Source organism: Triplophysa dalaica, chromosome 17 (assembly GCF_015846415.1).
Source record: "Triplophysa dalaica isolate WHDGS20190420 chromosome 17, ASM1584641v1, whole genome shotgun sequence".
In the NCBI taxonomy this organism is placed as follows: Eukaryota; Metazoa; Chordata; class Actinopteri; order Cypriniformes; family Nemacheilidae; genus Triplophysa; species Triplophysa dalaica.
This window is the reverse complement of record NC_079558.1, coordinates 1,687,635-1,709,407: the sequence shown is the minus strand read 5'-3', so window position 1 is coordinate 1,709,407 and position 21,773 is coordinate 1,687,635. Positions and strand designations below refer to the sequence as shown.

The 21,773-nt window shown below is 39.5% G+C and overlaps 1 protein-coding gene across 1 annotated transcript in view; it reads right to left on the bottom strand.

Moving 5' to 3' along the window:
- Positions 1-20,065, bottom strand: part of sdk2b (sidekick cell adhesion molecule 2b) — a 232,147-nt gene extending 212,082 nt beyond the window's left edge. The window contains 1 exon segment of the mRNA XM_056771461.1: positions 19,216-20,065. Coding sequence (XP_056627439.1) covers positions 19,216-19,360 — 145 coding nt within the window. The 5' untranslated portion in view covers positions 19,361-20,065.
- Positions 20,066-21,773: the final 1,708 nt, after the last annotated feature.

Sequence of the window (21,773 nt, the reverse complement as noted above, 5' to 3'; positions counted from 1 at the left end):
AGACAAAACAAAGCATCAACCTTTGTGCCCAGATGGGTTCAGTGCACACAAAATGTATTCAATTACAACACAATCCCTGCACTTTAACCACTTTTTACTAAATATATCTATTAATTGTGCTGTCAATCATGGAAACAATTCATTAGCATGTAAGCATGCTGCTTCTATTATTAATAAGACCTGCGAATTCTCATGAGAAAAGCACAAAATCTCTTAAAGATCCTGCCAGTTCATTTCCAGTACCAGAAAAGTAGATAAAGAGAGAAAGCTTAACAAGAGCGAGCTGCAACAAAAGCAACTTTTGGAGCGAGCTGTCTCTCTCAACATTGGTCTCATACTCAATCCCAGAATGCGAGAGAGAGCGAGAGAGAAAGAGGGGAACACAGGAACAATCACTAAAAAGTAAAAGTGGCATCAAACAGAGCTTTGCTCCCATAGGGAGCGGGCTGAAGGGAGGCCGCCCCATCTTCACCAATATGGGATGCCTGCTGTAGACGTACCAGGCTCCCTGCCAACAGCATCACGTATGCGTGGCACGCTCCAGCCCGCTACTGTGATGAGGCGAATTTTGTTAACCATTAGCAACCAGAATGCTGGAAGAGAACATGCTTTAAGAATTCTGACAGGGGTTACGGCTGTTTTCATTAGTGATGTCAGCATGCATTTCAGAAGAGAGACGAGTTTATAGAGGGTAATTCATATTTCTTGTACGGGGTGGAGTGGTCTGCTATAGTCAATTTCACTCGTGTTAAACGTTTAATATTAGTGGCCTGTGTGTGCAAAATACTGACAAAAATTGCTCGGTCCCTCGCACGGCAAGTCACTTTGTGTGATGAATTTGATGGGCGGCTGGTAGGAAATGCATGAAGAAGCTCCATTAGAGATGCTGGACAGGTAATGTGGTTTACAACTTGTACAAGACGAATGTGTCCCTCAGCAGCCAAATGCAGAGAGCCTCTGTTGGTTTGCTCTTACAAATATAAGTATACTTCGCCGCAATTTTTTGTAGTAAGTATTCTACCGTACCAATAGCATAATTGAGACTTAACTGGCCCACTTTTTAGATTATTCAAGTACGCTTTGATGTAGACTTTAAGTGTAACATCGTGTCATGACATTAGAAATGCATTATAACCCAATATAATTGAAAATTTTGTCCACACTGGATGTGGCGCGGCGTGAAGCCACAAACCCATTTAGAACAAGCAGGTTGTCGTGTCATGTCGCGCATGTCGCGTTCGGTGTAGACACAAACTTTGAGTACAGAATGACTGTAAATTACATCCAAGTTGTACTGCAACTATACTACAACTGACCTTAGAGGTATACTGACAGTTTTCTAGCTCAGTACAAATGACACATTTTTAGATCATGAAAGTACACTCAGAAGTATACTTCAGTGAATTTAAAGTATGTTTTGAAGTATTCTGGGTGTACCTGTAGTAAGTATACTAAGATTGATGTAGTTGTAGTGAACTAGAGCCTAAATTGGCATACTTTTTAGTTTGTACAGTACATGTGCACTTTAAAGTATACTTTAAGTTTCACAGTAGCAAACTTTGAGAACACAGTTAGTGTACAACTACATGGTCATGTGTACATCACAGAGACTACAAGCGCAAATAGAGGTAAACTCTCAGTTAACTAGCTCAACACTTGTAGGGTATGTTTAGTTCATAAAAGTGCACTTTGAGTATTCTGTTTGTAGTAAGTACTTGTAGCGTACTTGAAGTTGGAACTAAACTGGAAAGAACAGGTAAAGGAAAAAAGTGGAACACTTTCCTTGATGCATGTATGTATGATGCATTATAAAATTATTTTTAAAGCATTGTAATGCACTTTTTAATGTATTGTAATGTCTTATAAATAATTGTTATTACAGTACATTATAACACTTAGCAATTCATTGTTACACTACACATTTTAAATTGGTTATATTTCTTGACAACTACATATTATGCACCACAACACACATTATGAAGAGTTATAATGCATTTTACCCCTTAATAATGCTTTATAAGACATGATACATACATGCTTTTAGGAAAGTGTTATCAAAACACTTGATCAATGTATACATTAAAGTAAAATTAAGCACAAGTTTAGAACAAATACAGATTTGTATAGATTTTCTGTCAGTATAACTCAAGTACACTTAAGTTTAATAAGTCGTAATTACATAAAAATGAAATGAAAGTATACTTTATAAGTATACTAATAGCACAATTGAATAAACTTGTGAATAAAATCTTAGAGTTTTGATTCAGAGGACTTTGAGACTATGAGAGGACCTAACACTGCCGCGACGTGTCTCAACACAACACAACAAACGGCTTGTTTTAATGGGATTGTCATGTTGCAGCGTATCAAGTGTGGACAAAATGTTTAATTATAATGGCTTCTACTGCATTCTATATTCTTTTTTGTTGTGTCTCATCGCGTCATGCTGCCTCCGGTGTAGACACGGTGTAAGAAGCACAGTTATAGTAAAAGACTATAAGGTTAATAATTCACAACCTGAACAAGTATTGAACTGAGCAAAAATCTAAAAGATACTTTCAATATAAAATATAAAGTTTCACGGATAATTACAAAATTACACTACCTAGCAACATGAACATTTGAATATGAATGCGTAAAAAATAATAGATGAATCAAACCTTTGTAACATTCAACATCTCCTTACTGATCTCTTCTGTATTATAGTTGAAAGGTCTTTGTCACTATAACTTACAATAAATCTTTAACAATTTATCCTCTTCGAGGTTCACATAAACCACGGAACATTTTTTATTGTAGTGTCTATGCACTGTAAATTACAAATCACCCTACAGTGAAGACTTTGCTCATGAATATGAATTGCGGCACAAGATGTTCTCCTAACTCATTGGCTGGAATGCAGAAACGGACATTAATCACTTGACGAATTAACACATTCTACATCGGTGAAGGTTTAACATATGAATAATAATTTTCTAGTCTGAATATCCCAGGCTACCAGGCAAACGTCTGGGTGACAATCATTGTTCAGCAAACGTTTACACACTTTCTCTGTGACTTGAATAGAATAAATTGACTCGGATTGTAAAATGTAACACGCATTTCCATCAACCGGAAGTGACTGAACTTCAATACTTTCATGTGCTTTAATGCAATGTTGGGTTAATCCTCATATCAAGTTTACAAAGTTATTTTTACTCAATTCAGTAGAGATCCACACTACAAATCTTAAATCTGAAAAGACACAGCATTACAAAGAACAATCTTTGTTTTATTTAACAAAACACTTTTACTACTATCCGGCATCACCTTTACAGAAAATTACAGTTTTGTCCTCAACGAGGCTTTTGGTCTTTCAGCATCTGCTATTTTAAGTATCTATGTGCAGGTGGCGTGTCAAAAGGTCAAGGCCAAGCTGCACGATGAGATGTTTCTGAGCAACGTGCTGAGGGGACGAAAACCGCACCGGCCTCCGACAGACTGCAGCGATCCACAATTAAAGCCAAAACCTATCTGCGTCTGGTTATTTTTCACAACTCATATCAAGAGAAAACCAGCACATTTGTCACCCACATGACAACAGAGACGTTCGGTTAAGCTTGTTTATTTCAATTTACAGTGGCAATGAGGCGCAAAGAGTTAATGGCATCGATTTATGATCCGTTCCTTGCCTTGACTGATCACTCAGGTGGGATTACTCTTGCATTTACACTACAGCGGAACATCTCTCGGCTGTTGGTTAAAGAAGTGAGAGACACAAGGACAGAAACAAAAAGAAAGAGAGATTTGGTCATTGTGCACCGTGGCAGATTGCAAAGACAAGCCTTTTGTTTGCAGCGTACACTCTCTTTGTGTTGTTGTATTTAGTAGCTTACCTGAAAAATTCTGCAGACGGGGAGGATATTTCAGTCTTTCAAAAGCGTGCAAGCGGTGCTAGATACGTCACAAACACATCCACACACAAATACCCCAATCAACATTCATTCACGGGCTCCTTTTGTTCCTCAGGCGTTGCTTAAGAAAGGTTGTCACCTTACCCAGAAACCGTTACTTTGCCATTATTGTGTCGTGTTCAATGGGGAGCCCTCCAATTCCCCTTTCACGTTTCTGTTTCCTTTTTTTGTGGCTCATTGCGGGCCGGCAGAGTCTCTAAAACGAAGGCTGATTTGGCCTTGTCACACACGGGCAGCACTGAGGTCATTACGTTCAAGTTGTACAGCATCTGGCCCGTCTGTTTCCGTTTCTTTGTCTCACTTTTTTCTCTCTCTCCTGAGCTCTCGGGGTCTCTAAAATGCACATTCTCCTCTAACCACTATGTCTATTAAAAGGCCCACCCACCTCATGCCGACGTGGGACCATGACAGGGAGCCATCGCTCTGCATGCAAAATGATTACCATGCCCGTGCGCCAAGCACAGCTGGTGGTGTTGAGACTATTAGAGAGACTATCAAAGAGCATTTAAAAGAAATATCACTCGAATAAATGGATCTCAAGTGCAGAACCAGCATCACCAGTAAGATACTTCAGGAATTACCTGCTACCACAATTTAAAAAATCCCTCTCTGACAGACCCCCCTCTTCTGAACATCTCATAATTGCGAAAATGAGCTATTATTATTCTGTCAAAACAGCTGTTTTGCATTCAACGGAGATGCAAGACGATCGCTGGCTGTCACACAAGGCTGCAGTTTGCCTTATTCATTTCATATACATACGCACACACCCAGAGAAATATGGTAATGCTCAGATGTTGCTCTGTCAAAGGTCAAGAGATTTGATGGAGTACTCAGATGTGTTTCATTTAAGTATATCAGCTTATTCTTTGACATTTCAAGAATCAAAATAGGAAGAGATGAGACCTATATAGGAAACGGAAATTGTTAAAACACACGAAGGGTATAGAGCTGTGAAGGTAAAATAGTCTGGATTGAAGTGAATTTGATGAGATGTTTAAGTTTGAATTGAAGTCGTCAATTAGTGTTTATTGAATAGATTATGGACATCGTTGGAATCTCTTTTGAAACTGAAGGTGGAGACATTTGTGATATTTCTTGCTCTTTTACCCCAGGAACAAATATAAACGCAGCAAATAGGGAAATTTTTCAATTTCTCGTTGATGTATTGGAGAAATAATTGCGATATTAAAGAGATCTTTTCAAATAGAAAGATTCACACTCAGTCTTAAAAATTGAAGGTGCTCAAAAGGTTTTTCACAGTGATGCAATAGTAGAATGATTTTTGGTTCCGCAAAGAAACGTTAAGTCAAAGGTTCTTTAAAGTACCATCTCGTTCTTGTCTTTTCATAATCTTTTTGCACCTTAAAGAGCCTTTTGTGAAACTGTAGGGTTCTTTGTATATTAAAAAGGTTCTTTATGGAACCATTTAGACCAAAAGGTCCTTCTACGGCATCGTGAAGCACCTTTATTTTTAAGATTGTATCTTTACACAACTTCTTTTTTTCTTATTTAGTCACCTCTTATCGCACCTTGCATTATCCTGCAAATTAAATATGGATGAACGAAAATCTTGTGAAACCAAAGAACTCATGTACGTCACCTCCACATACCTTCCTCAACAAAATCACAGCACGTATCTTTCCAGTTACAACAGGCGCCTGCAGAGCTCCTGGTTCTATTACCCTGTTCTTTTATGCTTTATAGACCTGAAAACAGAAGAACTGGTCAAGGTGCTGTTTTCTGTTTAATAACAAACATATATCCTCTCCTCCATTTCCGAAATGGTGGCAAAATGGCTGTTAGAGACTGAAAAACGGCCGCAGGAATTAAAGTCACTGGCTGTTGCCCTCACTATCTGCACCCACCATAACTGACATATAATCACAAGAGTGATGTACGGTCATTCCATCCCAGAGTTCATTTCCGACCAAACTACTCACAGTGCTGCCAAAAAACACTGTAAAACAAGGTATTTTCACCCTGGCTCTAAATACAGACAGGTGCTTCGGTATTTGGGCCTCGTTTCGAAGACAGACGTGACACGGGATGTTAAAGGAGAGCAGAGATTGCTCATCGTTCAAGTAATGAATCAATTAGAAGGAGCAGATCGATCACCCCCATCACCCCACATTCATTGTGGAGGGCTGACAGCACTCAGGTGTAATTAAAAATGTAGCTATCGACAAATCAAGATGGATGGAGGACTGCCACGCCACTGCACGTCTGAGCGAAGAGCCAATCAAAATGATTACAGGACCCTGGGTCATTTTTTGGACCAGATATTTCTTCCAAATATAATAAAATGTATTGTTCAGTGTCTAACCTTTCATGGCTTACTAGGCTAAAATGTGTACTTATGCCAAAAAATAAAACGTATTTCATCAATTGCTGATCCTCATGTCATTCCAAACCTGGATGACTTTGTCCAAACAACCAAACGAAATAGGTCCCTATTGACTTCCACTGTTTAACTACAAAACTACAGAGACATTTCTCTGAATATATTCTTTTGTGCTCCATAGAATAAAGACAATTTTTTTTATATATATATTTTTGGGGGAACTAAATAGATTTAAATAAACAGGTATGTAAAATATAAAAAGTTTAATATATACATATTTTTTCAATTATTGTTAAATGGATGTACAATAAAATATTCATCTAAAGTACATTCATATTAATAACACATAAAATAAAAAGTTATATTCCAGGCAAATACAGACCGGAATTTAACTTCAGGCCAGGTGCATGCATCTAGTGGCACTATAAATATAAAAAAATGCAGGCAATTGTTGAGATACAAATAATATAAATAATGGATTCAGCAAAAGACTTCAGCAAATGCTCGATCAGTTTTTTTTTTAATCTCTGTTGTCTAGACACAAATTGAATTAGTTTATTTGTAAACTATTACCATTATTTCACTGCTGTTGCCCACAATTACTCTATATTACACTTGGTTGCAACTTACAGTAAAATTCATGATAAAACGTGCCCCATTTATACTGAATTTAATTGCTTGCTTCATACTGAATTATTTCAATTCCACCGGTTTAAGAGACTACGAACAAACAGCTACCGAGTCGGAAAAAACTCATGTATACCGCAACAACAGCAGTATTACAGTATAAGAGTAAAATCTCAATATTATGAAAGTGTAGTACACTTTGTAGATTTTGTCACGGATATTGCATTTAAACTCAACTGAAGGAACATCTCAGGAGCTTCAAGCATCCCACCTGATGTGTTTGAAGATCCCGGTCACTCAATATCCGTCATAAATATATCGGTCAGAAACTGCCTCTCAGAACATCCGAAGAGAACATCCCAGTTTGGGAGAAGCGGAGTCTTGTTAGAGCAGATCTTTTGAACTTTTTTTGATTATTTCTTTGAGAGGAAACCGCCTGCTACAGCACATAACATAAGAGTTTGACCAGAGGCTAGTCTATAAGGAAGAGGTGGATGAAAATGGCGTGTGCTGAACTCGATTCGATTTTTGATGCCGTGGGTTTTTCATAAAGGGTGCGTGGGAGAAATCGGCTCTCATCTTTACAACAAAGAGTTATAGAAAGAAGTAATCTAAAGTTTATTTGACAAAATCCCTATCAGAGAGACCTCTGTGAATCAACCTTCACTCAGCCAATGACTTCTAGGAAAATAAAGAAAGAGATTTGAACTTGACACTCTTCAAGTGGAGCTACATGGAGAAAGTAGATACAATACAGTGCTATAGCTACTCGGCATTAATAAATTAAATGTCAGTTTAGATTGTCTTTGCTCAATTCTCACAAGTGTGAATGAGCTTTTAAACAGTGAGGTCAAAAGTCTAACTATAGAGACAAGAATCTCAAAGCTAAGTAAATAAGTATAAATAATTGATTTCTGGTTAGAAAATATATTGAATAGATGTTTGAGATTTACATTTACACATTTGCCAGACGCTTTTATCCAAAGTGACTTCCATTGTTACACATTTTTTGTTTTAGTCAGTATATGTGTGTTCCCTGGGATCATGACATTTGCATTTCTATGAAGCAAGGCAAATGTTTGCCTTTTAAAGTATATTTCCATTCAACAAGTGCCTAAAAATTTCACAACTAATCTTAATCGATCACAGTATAGAAGCGCAAAAATTCTCAAATATTCCAAAATCCTTTCAAGAAATGTCAAACCTGTTCACCAAGAACAATGGTAACCAAACAACACTTGACTTCATTGACTTCCATTGTATGGACACAAAACCACCGAGACATTTCTCAAAAGATCTTCTTTTGTGTTCTACAGATGAAACAGTGGTATACAGATTTTCAATCACATGAGGTTGAATAAATAATGACAGAATATACATTTTTAGGTGAGACCTTGGAAGCCTATAAATGCACCCAAAATCCTCGCCATGTGAAAACTATTGAAGAGAAAGCCGCCTCAATTACCTGAAGGATTAGAGAAAACGATTGCAGTGACAACCCATGGAGCGTTGCATACCGTCATCAGATTAACAGAGGAATTCAAGAGATAATCACCATGTTGGCATGACGACCCAAAAAATAGATAAGCATTATCACAATAGGTGTGAAGCCGTTGGTCATCCGAATGCACTCGCAGGGGTGATGAAAACGGCAGCTTGATTATGGCCACATTGCTGTTTCTGGCCCCCATCTGCTAGCATGTGAAATACACAAATGAGTTCGCTTATAAAAGTGAAGCACCCGACAAATCAAAGTTTGGGCAATTATACTTCCATAGCCCTGTTCTTCCAAAATGGCAACAGCTGTCTTTCGTGGTCCAAATTACACTGTAATTTCATAGGGAGCATATGGTTACATCTGATTAATCCAGAAAGGAAAGTGTTTTATTATTATCAATGACGCATGGGTAAATAAACTCTCAAAGGGGCCGAGAGAGAAGTCAGAGAGTTCCGGAAGCCAAGGGCGGGTATCTGCGGGAATTGATCAGGGGTCTAGACTTCCTCTGGCGAATGACTTCTGCTCTCTGGCATTGATTGATTCAGCTCCTCTGTGGACTGGGAGATATCGCATCTTCACGGAGAGAGCGGTGAGCACCATATGCCAACCGTCACGCATGTGCATGCACAACAAAGTTAGATTAGAAAACGTTATGTTATATTCTATCTGAAACTGTATTCGAATTTAATCTTTGTTTTAATGAAGTCTGAAACCCAATCTCTGCAGTGTTGTTTCAGCGAAATATTCTATATTAAGGAATAGTTCCCCCAAAAATACGGGACAATTTATCATATGCGTGTTTCGCCACGAGACACCACAGGCAATCGTTGGAAAACTTTAATGATGGACGTGCGTACGCCCTTTTTGGAGCTTCACAGGTGAAAAATGTGCACTACAATACACTTAAAACTAGTGTTCTATTTTTACACACTAATTTTGTACTTACTTAAAAAATTTTTTTTTAATACTTAGGATAAACTTAAGAAGATCCAAGTGTACTTAACTGTGCCGTTTTGAGTCACCACGAACAGAAGTACAAAAAAATGACTTTTTTGTATATTAAAGGAACAGTTCACCCAAAAATAAAAAACTGTGTCATCATTTACTCACCCTAAAGTTGTTTCAAATCTCTATAAATGTCTTTGTTCTGATGAACACAGGGAAAAATATTTGGAAGAATGATTGTAACCAAATAGTTCTTGGCCACCATTGACAAACAGAGTAGGAAAAATTACATTGGTAGTCAAAAGTGCCACCAAACTGTTTGCTTTCCTACATTCTTCAAAATATCTTCTTTTGTCTTCAACAGTACAAAGAAATGTACAAATACACTTTTTCACAAGATTTCAAACGGTTACCTCTTTATAAATACAATAATGGCACATTTAAGACCATAAAACAAGTCAATCTGAAACATGCAAACTCACATTTCATACATCTCACACACAGCTCATTACATCTAGCGCTTGGATAAGCTTTAGGAGATCTCGTCTCCGCACCCCCGCCAACTCACCCCCTGCGTTTCGGCCGTGTGGCACGCAGCTCGCGACGAAATCATTAACACCTGAGGGAATACAGTATGTGGCACCATACAACAGTCACAATGGCAGTTACAGGTCCAATTATTCATAGAATTCTGAGACCGCTGGCCTTCTTCAGCTAACAAACACACACATACGCACCCTGGGGAAGCGGCAATTACAGGGTTCATGGGTGGTTTCTTAAGCATTGGCCGATCTGATTGCATTTCCATTCCGAGCGCACAGCTCACTGCTTCAGAATCTGAGGCATAAAGGCCTTGTGAACAACGCATCGCACGCCAGTCCATGCTCATTACTGCTCCTCCATGCACTGTCTGACTCCGGTAAACAACCCCAAAAGCGCCTCGCACCGTCTTCTCGCTTTACATAATTAGTCTTTAAAAGGTCTGGGATTCGGCTGACTATTATACACTGAATGACTTCTTGAGTGTGTCGCTCTCTGAGGCACGTTTGTCCGATTTACTGCATTAAAGACTTAAAAAGAGTCACAGCTTCTGTATTTTCGCGGAGGCTCGGGTGTGGTGGGGATCATGCCTGAACGGGTGGTTGCATGAGCTTTACTATTCTGTCTGGTATCATTAAAGGGGTCATATGGCACGAATACGCCTGAAACGCCTCATGTAAACACACCCCCACAAATCTACGTCAGTTCGTGGTTTGATTTGACTAATACTGGCAAAATGTATCCTCGGGTGTATCTGTCAGTACTATTGCTTTGGTACCTGATGTTCCAAATATGGTAAGAGGCGTGATTTCCATCACATGCTTGCAGTATTCGACCAATCACTACGCACTGGTTAACTGGCCAATCATAGCACACCTCGTTTATCAGAGAGATGAAAATAAATCTGCGCATACAAACATGCACGGTGGAAAATACAGCGTTTCGGAACCTTAAATCGTGTGTACATGTTGCATTACATGTAAAACAAACGATAATATTCGTTTTAGCCGTGTCATATGACCCCTTTAATAATGTAACCGGTTATGCATTGGCTCTTTTGTCCCTCAAGAATAAATGTTTAAGAGGGCGGCACTGTAAACATACAGGGTTTTTAGCGGTCGTCTTATTAAAAAACATTTTTCATTGTATAACCCACTGAAAAGATCAGCTTGACACACTAACAAATGCTGTGATTTAAAAAGATTTTCTTTTAGCTACACTACATCTGTGTGATGTTTATAAATAAAACACTTAAATATTAATAAGAAAATATTAAAAATATAGCAAGATCATAAAACTTAGTTTTTGCTTATACTGACATGAATAAATTAGTTCACATAAAAGATGTTTACATGTATTCCACAAGACGAAATACTTGATTTAACAATTCAACTATTTCACTTCACTTCTTCCAGGTTCTTCTGGTTTCTGGTTCTTTTTCTGCAGAACACATAAGATATTCTGAAGAATGTAACCGAACAATGGCGGTTCCCATTCACTTCTATTGTATAGACACAAAACCAATGCAAGTCAATGGGTACCGCCATTATTTTGTTACCGACATTCTTCAAAATATCTTCTTTTGTGTTCTGCAGGAGAAAGAAAGTCATACAAGTTTGAAATGACGAGAGAGTGAAAGGATGACAGAATTTTCCTTTTCGGGTGAAGTATCCCTTTAAGCACACCAGGACAATTGATGGGGGCATTTATAAGAAAAGGCTACAAAGCAAACTGATGTCCCAATATTAATGCCCAAAGGTACACAAACTTCTTTAAGAAAATAGGAAGCATTGAAAGAAAGTAAGCTATTTACATGTTTCTAATATAACAAAACAACAAACGACATCCATGGCATCATAATGTGATAAAGCTGATGTTACAATGTATGCTCATTTGATCAACATTGATTTTTGGTTTCCTGTCAAATCACCAGTTCACAGATGTAGAACTAGACGATATTGGAGATCTAATTCTCATTTTATATTTTCGAACCTTGTATCAATGTTGTCTCTATTAAACACCAGGACACAGAAGAGCTGATCGCAGATCAGACGTATCGTAATATCCAGGTGTGGTTCTGCTTGGGCAATTCAAAAGGATCTGACAACTGACTGCGGGAGCCAAAAGATGTAGGCAGGGTGAGAGGGGGGCGGCAAAAAGCTTTCCAGGCTGAAACGCTTGGGTGGGGAGATAGGATCAGATACTGTGGCTGTTCTTGTCACGGCTATCACACATGCTGAAATGCCATTCCCTATAAGGTCTCTTCCCCCTCCTGTCTTGATCCAAGCCAGGTCTGACATCATTGAGAAGGAACCCATGACTTCAAAGAATCCACAGCAGGCAGACGCACTACCGTTAACTTAATATTTCAAAGCGTAGCGCTCCCACAGCGGAGATGGTTAATGTGCGGCCGTGCGCCTACTAACCTTCCCTTTTAAAGATTTTAAAGCCAAATGATTCGTTGCCATCCATCAAACAACAAATGATTCAAATGTAAGGCAACACTCACACGCAACTTGTCTAAACTCTAGAATGGTCACTATGCAAACCGTTTGTCACATCGACCCCGAGACTAAAACCGTGAAGCAACTGCCTGACCTCTTGGAGTGGATTTCCATACGGCCAATGGTGTAGACATACACCAAGCCTGGAACAATCTACCCCACAATGCACTAGCCAATAAGTCCAAAAATAAACCAGAATCCAAAGAATCAAACACAGTTGCTTCCAACAAACAGTAATATGAGCAGGGCGAGCGGTTCAATATTAATTGTACAAATTATTTTATCATGAGCTTGGAAATGACCCCTAGCAGCCCACCTATGTAATATGATTTGAAAGAGCAATTGCTGCAAAAGCGCAAATAAAGGTGGGAATACATTGGTCGAATAAAGCACAGAGGGCCTCTGGAGTGACAATAAGCCCAATTGAGTTAAGATGTGAGTAAAGAAAGAGAATTGCAGCATTGCATCATTCACGGCCAGACACCGGCAACATCCAGTGGCCCCGCTCGTCTGTTCTTTTCATCTTCCTCAACATATCTTCAGAATTTATGAGCATCATCAGCTGTTTTTCATTTTAGCACTGATGTGTCTTCGTTTTTTCCGGTCTGTACCTATGTGCTCAGGATGTCTCTATGGCTAGTCCTGATCATGTGAACCCATCGAATGATTCTAAATCAGACGTTCCACACTTTCACTAGTTTTTCTTGGTCCAGCAGTTGATTTCAACCTCAGGCAAAATAATGTGTTATGCATAAAATATGCATTATGTTTTTTTTATAAATTAGAATGATACATTTTTGTGGTGGATTGACATTTTAAATTACATTTAAATTAAATTAAAATAAATCATCCTTGTCATGGTAAGGATAATTTCTTAAAATTGTGAATACAGTAATTTCACCCTGGACATAGGGATTCCTACACACGACAGAAGAGATATATATAAACATGAAGCAAAAACCGTGTTTCATAAATACGTTATCTCCTTCGGCAAAGAAGTGAAAACATGACAATATCTTAGTTCTGTGTCAGCCGCCGGAGTGCTTCGAAAGGGAGGGGTGGAGTGAGCCACCAGTTGCAATTTTGCAAGATGGCGCTAGATTTCATATACTGGACCTTTAAACAACACAGTTGTAAACAACAAGTCCTAAGCAACCACACACTTTCTTGAGAGTTTGTGAAGCCCACAACGGCAAAACACACCAAGAATCTATGTGTGAGATGGAACCGTGTCACACCAGAAGTCTGTCCCCAGTGACATCTCCTAGTCTGTTGTTCAGCGGCCGTGACTCCACAGACTGAGAAGGCATAACGCCTGCTTCTGTGCGCTCACATCGAGCATTTAAAACATGCACCTTGGCTAAATGCCTCCCTGGCACAGTCCTTGAACTTAGTATTCGGTAGTGCGTCGGTGTGTGTGAGCGCGTTTGTCTGCATTTGTTGGCACGCACGAGTCCAAGGGGCTCCATTTACAGACGGATTTGTCCGAGCTTTTAACCGTTGCTTCTTTTCACAGCGAGAGTGAAGGATTAACGTGTCTCATCATAATGCGAACACATCGGTTGAAAAGAGCAGAAGCGGAAGAAATCATAAATGTAGGCAGATATATTAAACTGAGCGTGATTTAGTCAACACATTTCATTATCTGATTAGAATGAAAAAAAAACTGTGGCATTTCATTTCTAATTTCATTCTCTCCCAAAGGTTTAGACATTTAATATTTGCAGACTTCTTCGCCAAGAGCCCGAAATACCATCACACTAGGTGCCATGTATACAGTACCCAATTCTCAAAGGTTTCAGTGAGGACTTCTCTGCGGACTCTATTATGTTTCTCAAGGTTTGTTGAGACACAGTGTGTCATTAAGCTCCACAGGGAAACTGTAAAGTACTGTACACCAGAACAAGCCATCCCCTCAAGACTCGATATTCTGCTCCCTGACATTTTCTGATGCTATAACTAGCTAGCATATGTTTTCTTTGTAACAAAAGTGGAAAAGTATCACAGCAAAAGCCTATGACGGGTCAACACAATAACAATTTAATAAAACTATTAAAGGGATAGATCACTTTCAAAATGAAATGCTGTCATTATTGACACACCCTCTTCAATTATAAACCACTGTAACTTTCTTTCTTCTGCAGAACACAGAGGAAGTTATTTTAAAACCGTTGATCCCCATTGACTTGCATTGGTTTTGTGTCCATACAGTAGAAGTCAATGGTGGGGACCAATGGTTTCTGATTTCCAACATTTTTCAAAATATCCTTTGTGTTTTGCAGCAGAAAGAAAACCACACAGGTTTAAAATGACAACGGTGTGAGTTAATGATGGCAGAATTGTCATTTTAAAGGTGAACTATCCCTTTAAGAAGCCCAAAAAACGCAGAATAACAGTCCAAACTATAAAAATTACAATTCTGTAACTTAACACCATCTACTGTATTGCATTCTTCTCCATTTGTACTATATACGCTTAAGAATTTTCTTATTTTTTAAGCTGCTTTGAAACAAAAAAGAAAAATTTAAATAAAAATGCATTGAAAATATGAATTAAAAAAAGTTTACAAATCTGTGAAGATAACATCAGGTAACTAGTGCACGTCGGTTCAACCAATGCCAATCCAAAACACAAATATTAACTTTTGTTAATAAAATGTTGCATTAACAAACAGCAGAAAAAGCTCAGAGAGAAACTACCCCGTCCACCCTTGACATTTGATGTGCCATGAGGGGCGTAACAAACTCAGATCTGAAAACTAAAGGCAAAGCATAAAGTAAAAAATTATTTAAAAAAGTGCATTTTGAAATAAAGTTGCACATGTATTGCTCATAACATAGAAAAGTCTATCAATGGAAAACAGTCCAACATGTTCCAAATGTGCTACATACATTTCAACTCACATGCGAGCCATTGATACACCAAAGAATCCACAGAGCCAACTATGTTCAATTGGTATTCGGGCACGGAAATGGCCAGAGGCATCGCCCATGGCAACAGTATGTCCGAAGAAAGCCATGCGCCCCGAAAACCCAGACTGACCCAACAGGGAGGGGTAGGGGTGAGCTTCACACCTGCCCTGTTTATCCTAGCGGAGTGAATAAAGGAAGACATCGGATCGATACGGTTCCTCCCCTCCGTCTCTGGATTCTGAGGTGAGTCGAGAGCCAGAGGGGATCTTTATAAAAAAGTAAAGAGGACTCGATAAGTCTGTTCATGCAGAGCGGTTTCCTACAGTAAGTGCCAATAGAAGAACTTAAAAGGATATTTAGCTTGGCTTTGAAAACTGTAGAGTCGCCAAGGTCGCGCTCTTGGACACTGTGAATCAATCTGTCAATCTTGAATTAAAAATCTTAAAATACCCTGGTGTGATCTTTTGTTGCGGAGTCTAACCTTGTCTCAAGGGCTTTTCTAAGATCAGCGGACAACTGTGGATGCAAAGAAACCATCTTTTGAATAAATATTTTACTCTTTTAAAACATGTTATGAAAGTAATACTTGACACAAAACCAAAAAAAGGACTATATTTTAGCCATCCTTCACTGCCTCATATGGAACACTTAAAGATTCACTCAAAATTTACAATTTGTCATCATTGTTCCAAAGCTACAGTATATATACTTCTTTGTTCTGATCATTTTTAAGAATGTGGGAAATTGAACAGTTCTGGGGCACCATTGACTACAACAGTAGTTTTTCTTCCTACTATGGAAGTCAATAGAGCCCCAGAACTGTTTGGTTCCAAGCATCCTTCAAAATATCTTTCTTTGTGTTCAGCACAATAAGAAAACATTTATTGGTTTGAAATAACTGCTTGGTGAGAAAATAATTGCATCATTTATATTTTTCCCTTAAAGACAGTTAAGGTATAAAAACAATCTGTGCTTTACTAAAAACATCATAAGCCCCATCTCCCTGCGGTTCTTTCCGCCGCCCGTGGCAAGTCTCCACTGGAAATGAGGTCATATGAGGAGAAACCAATTATGGTGTAGTATAATTGACAGAAAATGTCCTCCTGAAGTGCTTAGTATCTACGACGTCGAGGCACTCTGGAAAAAATATGTCGCGTCAATGACGAGGCTTTTAGTTGAAGAGCATCATCAAATCACAACCACCTCCAATCAATGTGTCATTACCTTCACTTCAACACCACAGCCGAGCAGAGAATGACATTCGCTAGTAGGGTTTTCTACTACGCCGCGTTATGACGGACTTCAGATGCGTAAGAATAGACTGATCACAGAGTCCAGACTAATTATCATCATTTTCCTGACATTGGGTCCTCAACAAACATCTGAGGGGTCTTGAGATGACTTCAAATTCATTCAAATAAGACAAAACAAGCATTAAAGCAACAGTTCCCCCAAAAATGTAACTTCTGTCATCATTTACTCAACCCTCAAGTTGTTCCGAATTTGTATAAATGTCTTTGTTATGATGAACACAGCGGAAGATATTTGGAAGAATGCTTGTAACCAAACAGTTGGTGCCCACCATTGACTACTATGGTAGGAAACGTTGCTTTATAAAGTTCTTTGTTTCGTTGAACACAAAAAAATCTATTTTAAAGAATGTAGGAAAGCAAACAGTTCTGGGGCACCATGGTCATTTTTCCTACTATGGTAGTCAATGGTGAACAAGAACTCCCAGCATTCCTCTACCAGACACCTGACACCGAAATCATTGCTGTTCATGTTTAGAATACCTGAGACACACTATTTCCAAACATGAGTCATGACAGCCAAGATAATCTACGTAACCTAAACAACTGATACACATGTCAATCATGACATTCACATCGCACATACACCCCCATAACATCACACTCAGCACGGCTCTGCAGATGTAGCTTTCTCCTTTTTAAATGCATAGCACATCTGGCATTACATTTGTGTGCATGCCAACAAAACGTGTCTCTTACTTGCGCATTCTTCTAGGGCTTTGTTTAAATCCCTGACAGTAAGTATAAGCAATAATTCTGATAATTGAACTACTTGAATAATAATTTCCCTGCTGTTCAATATAACAACTCGCGCTTCTTCAAGACCCTAATTAACACTTTTTTGTACCATCTGTACAATGGAATCGGGTCAAACGGCCCTCACAGTTCTGTCTGGCGTTAAAACACACTCTACTTCAATCCCTCCGTTAAGTGGAAACATCTCAATAGAAGTTTCATTAAAATCCTGCCAAGATTCGGAGGTCGTGATATTAAGCCATGTGGTGCATATGGTGCTTTGAATCAGGTTAAGGTGAGATCTCCAAACCCCAGGAACGTCTCAGAGCACCTGCGAGATGATGTATTAAGTGGAGAACGAATCCACTGACGGCACAAACATTTGGTGCCGTAAGAATCTCGGTGTCACACATGCCTCTTTTTTACTCCACACACACACGCACACACCGGTGGCCTAATCCTTGCAATGTGTAAGTTTACGATCTATTGTAAATGTCAGGTTAGACTGCTGCATACACTCATGAATGATGGATATATGGCACATTCTTGTTTGCCGTGCTCTCCTCTCCAGGCAGCATTACAGAATAGCCTATTTTCCGATCCAGGGCTTAGAGTTTGCAGCTCTCATGCATTCCTAACACTCCCACCTGAGCTTGCATAACAACTACCTGCCTATGCGTCCCAGCTACGCTGCAAGCGGAAGAAACTGAAAGCCACAAACATGTTAAAGAAAGTTGGGGAGCGATACGTTGTAAATGCATTGCGGGAAATTGCGACTGCGAATGTGAGCCAATGGAGAGTATTCAAGGATAGCGTTTCAATCCTTTTTTAGTCAGAAAGCACAAAAGTGACGCTTGTGTTGCTCGCCTGCTGTCTGGAAAATTTCAACGAAAACAATTTTCTCTGCTTGAGGCTATCAGCTGAGAAGAGAGGCAAATTACCACAAGTGCCCAGTTAAAATGCCTTGTACTACACACGCTGAGCAACTCGAGGGGATACTTTCTATCCTTAATGACATGCATCTACGATGCACATGTGCCCACGGCATTGGTAAAACATCTAATGGTCCACTTTGTTGAATGCATAACAAGTTACATTCAGAAATGTTACATTGGAAAATTCCGGTATAGGTGCCAAGCTCCCATTTTTGAGCCCCCGTCTGATTAATTAACAAATACTTAATCATCCCCTCATTAATTTTCACATAATAGGCTGTGAGCAGTCTGATAAACATGCCGGTTGAGCATGCATCTGACACAGTTTTATGAGCAAGAAAATCACTGCAAGCTTTGGAAAGTTCTCTGTACCAGAGCTCTCCAGCTAGGTGTAGTAATAAAACAAGGAGTTCATTAATTTTGAGGGTTAATCTACAGACTTTAAGTCCATTGAATTGCTTTGCCTGATTTCGTAGCCATGTCGTGTATAATAGGTGCGCGCAATAACGCACTGGCTGCGTGAGGTATGAACTTACACATCGAGGCAGGCTATTTTTCATAGTGTTATACGGATATAGATTGGTCACTGCGAAATTATGTATAGTGTGTGGGACCGATACGTACCCCCATGTAGGGAAATAAAAGGAAAAATATGTATTGCTTATGCCTGAAGATTAAAGGTACAAATGTTTCATTTTTATACCCAAAAGGACCGCTCTGTTTTTAATAATAATAAATGTATTTTTCATTAACCTGTAATCATTCAAAACCAAATTGTTGTAAAACTCCAAGCGCATGCTATACCATATTGTCCCGGTCTCACGTTTAGTGGTCCCTGAAGACTGTTCATTGCTAGTCAAGACAAACAAAGTCAATCTTGGTTTCCAGAGAGTACTTAAATAAGCCCCATACCTTGCGCTGATGCCACCTGAAGGACCACCGACAGCAACATAACAATCCAACAAGGTCTCCTCCTCGGTTTTCCCGAATTCCCAAACATTGCCAGGAGAGCAGATGGAGAGATATTGAACAGGTTTGTCCGGCACGCCGGGTACATGTTGCTCCACAGTTGTGCGCGTTGGACAGTGCGTAACTTTCTGGAGCGTTTGTGGTTTCTGGTGCGTCCTGCGCCTTTGCGCGATTAAGCGAGGTGTTGTGCGACTCAATTAAATACTGATGCTTCAGCCATATGGCACATTAATGTGTATGACAGTAATATTTCTGAGCTCCCTTTTAGGTCCGAGTTGGTAAAGATTTTAAAATGCGAAAACTTTGAGCAAGACCAGCTGTACGCACTCCGTTGCAAGGGGTTTGTTTTCTCAGCGATAACTCGTTGACTTTTTATGTTACATCCAGTGCCTGTACTCTCCTGCAGTTACCGGCGTTTCATTCAACAAATGTTTTATCAACGAGTATATTCCCAATCCTGCGCGCAAGCACGTTTAGTTGAAGAACTGCAACTGCGCCCAGCGTATTTGTCGCTTAGTCACATTTACGCATTCATGCGTCTTTCCGATAAACCAAAAGTTATAGTTTTGCTTTGCAGCTCGTTATTTCCAACACGAGTGACGAACCTCCCGTTCACAGAGTCAATCCAGACGCAGAACAAGCTTCATTCGGCATAAGTTACTTTCCAAGTCCCGTTTTAGTACGCCACGGTGCCGCCTGGTCCAAACGAACCATGCTAAGCGTGTTGGAGACAGAAAGCGCAGAACATCAAACTGCGGTCGGTGTGTGTCGCGCTGGAACCGACCCGTCGGTATGAACCTCTGAAGATCTTGAGCATCATATGAGCAGCGGATCAGAGACGGTGGTGCGCACGGAGGGGGCTGACGCACGGTGCCACCGCGCGGTGAGCTCCAATAAGACACTGTGAGACAGACGGGCGCTGGCTACTGAATGCACGGGAATGAACGTGTATAGTTAACACTTACACTGACTGTAGGGATCAATTATCAGCCGTCATTATCAGTGCGTGTCTATATTACGCACTACATTGCTCTATCAAATATTATAAATAGAGTAATGTGCCTTTGCATTGTCACTGGTTGTGCCATGTGCTTACAGATCTGAAAGTGATTGGCATTGACATTCAGATGACTAAACTCAATATGCATGGCGTTTGGGGATTCACGTGCTACCTATACATTTCATCTATATGATATTAGCCCTACTTTGTTTGCATTTCAAGCTTTCTATATCTTTTTATCAGGACATTAAATCAGTGGCACAGTCTGTTGCAGAGAATCAGACAAGCTCACGCTTTTTCCGTACTGTGAAACAGGTTATTCCATTCATCTATTTTACAATGGATTCTATCTATCTGTCTGGGTGGCCATCTGTATCTTTATCTGTCCTTCAATCAGTCATTTGTTTGCTTTATGCCGAACGGTTCTCAACATTCATCCAATGCAAATACGAATGCACGCAGAACGACTGTAAATGAACATTTAACCAAATGTTTGTGTTGAGTTGGCTCAGAGTTTAATCATATGGGCTTGTTTTTCCCCTGAAGTCTTTTTGGATAGCAGAAACTGCTGATTGAAAAGATATAACTGCAAGTATACATTTATTTCCATTACATTAAGGTGTAGACGGACTTTTCTAATTTAAAATCTTAACTCATTCCCAAACCCATCTACCTCAAACCAGGTTTACTTTCAAATTAAATTCGATTCATTTAGCAATGAAAGTGCATTTTGCCTGGGAATGCGGATCTCGTATAAGCAATTTATGGATATTGGTTGCACAAAAAGAGACTTTGAGATCAAGAAATTGAGAGAGAAACAAAACAGTAAGTTTAAAGGACAAGGGTGTTTTTATACATGTCATGTCGGGTCATGCTGTAAAAGTTTAATCGTTGTATGTTTCATGCCTAATCTCTACTGTATTCTAAATATTATTTAATACATAATGTATTGCAATGAATTGTGACATTTTTATGTCATTTAATAACAGTCCAAATAAAAAGTCACCAAAATAGAAAAGTTAATGTACACAGAGTAAGCGTGACAACTAACCCCGGCCTCCTTTAAATGAGTCATAATCATGATCGGACACATGTTGACAGTGGTGATCCATGACTGCAGTCTTGCTTTAGTCATGTTCTGGAGCACTAGGTCCTAGAACGTACACCTTCACAAACTACGGGATAGTATGCAATCGCGCACACACAACGAATATGCAAATGCAAGCACTTTCAAATCTATACGTATTTACTGTAAGAACGGTAGCAATGCTTCACCAGAATGGACGTCAGATTGCAGAACAAGCTGGCATCAGTGGACTAGTTTACCGGTCTGATTTCTCCCTCTGCAGAGCCTGCTCGCCCACACGCGCATGCACACATACACACACACACACACACACGCACACACACTTCAAAGACTATTGATCTCCTTTGGCCTGCGGGAAAAACAACTTCCACATCAAGCAGCACTCCTTTGGGTTAATCATACATGTCAGAGGGT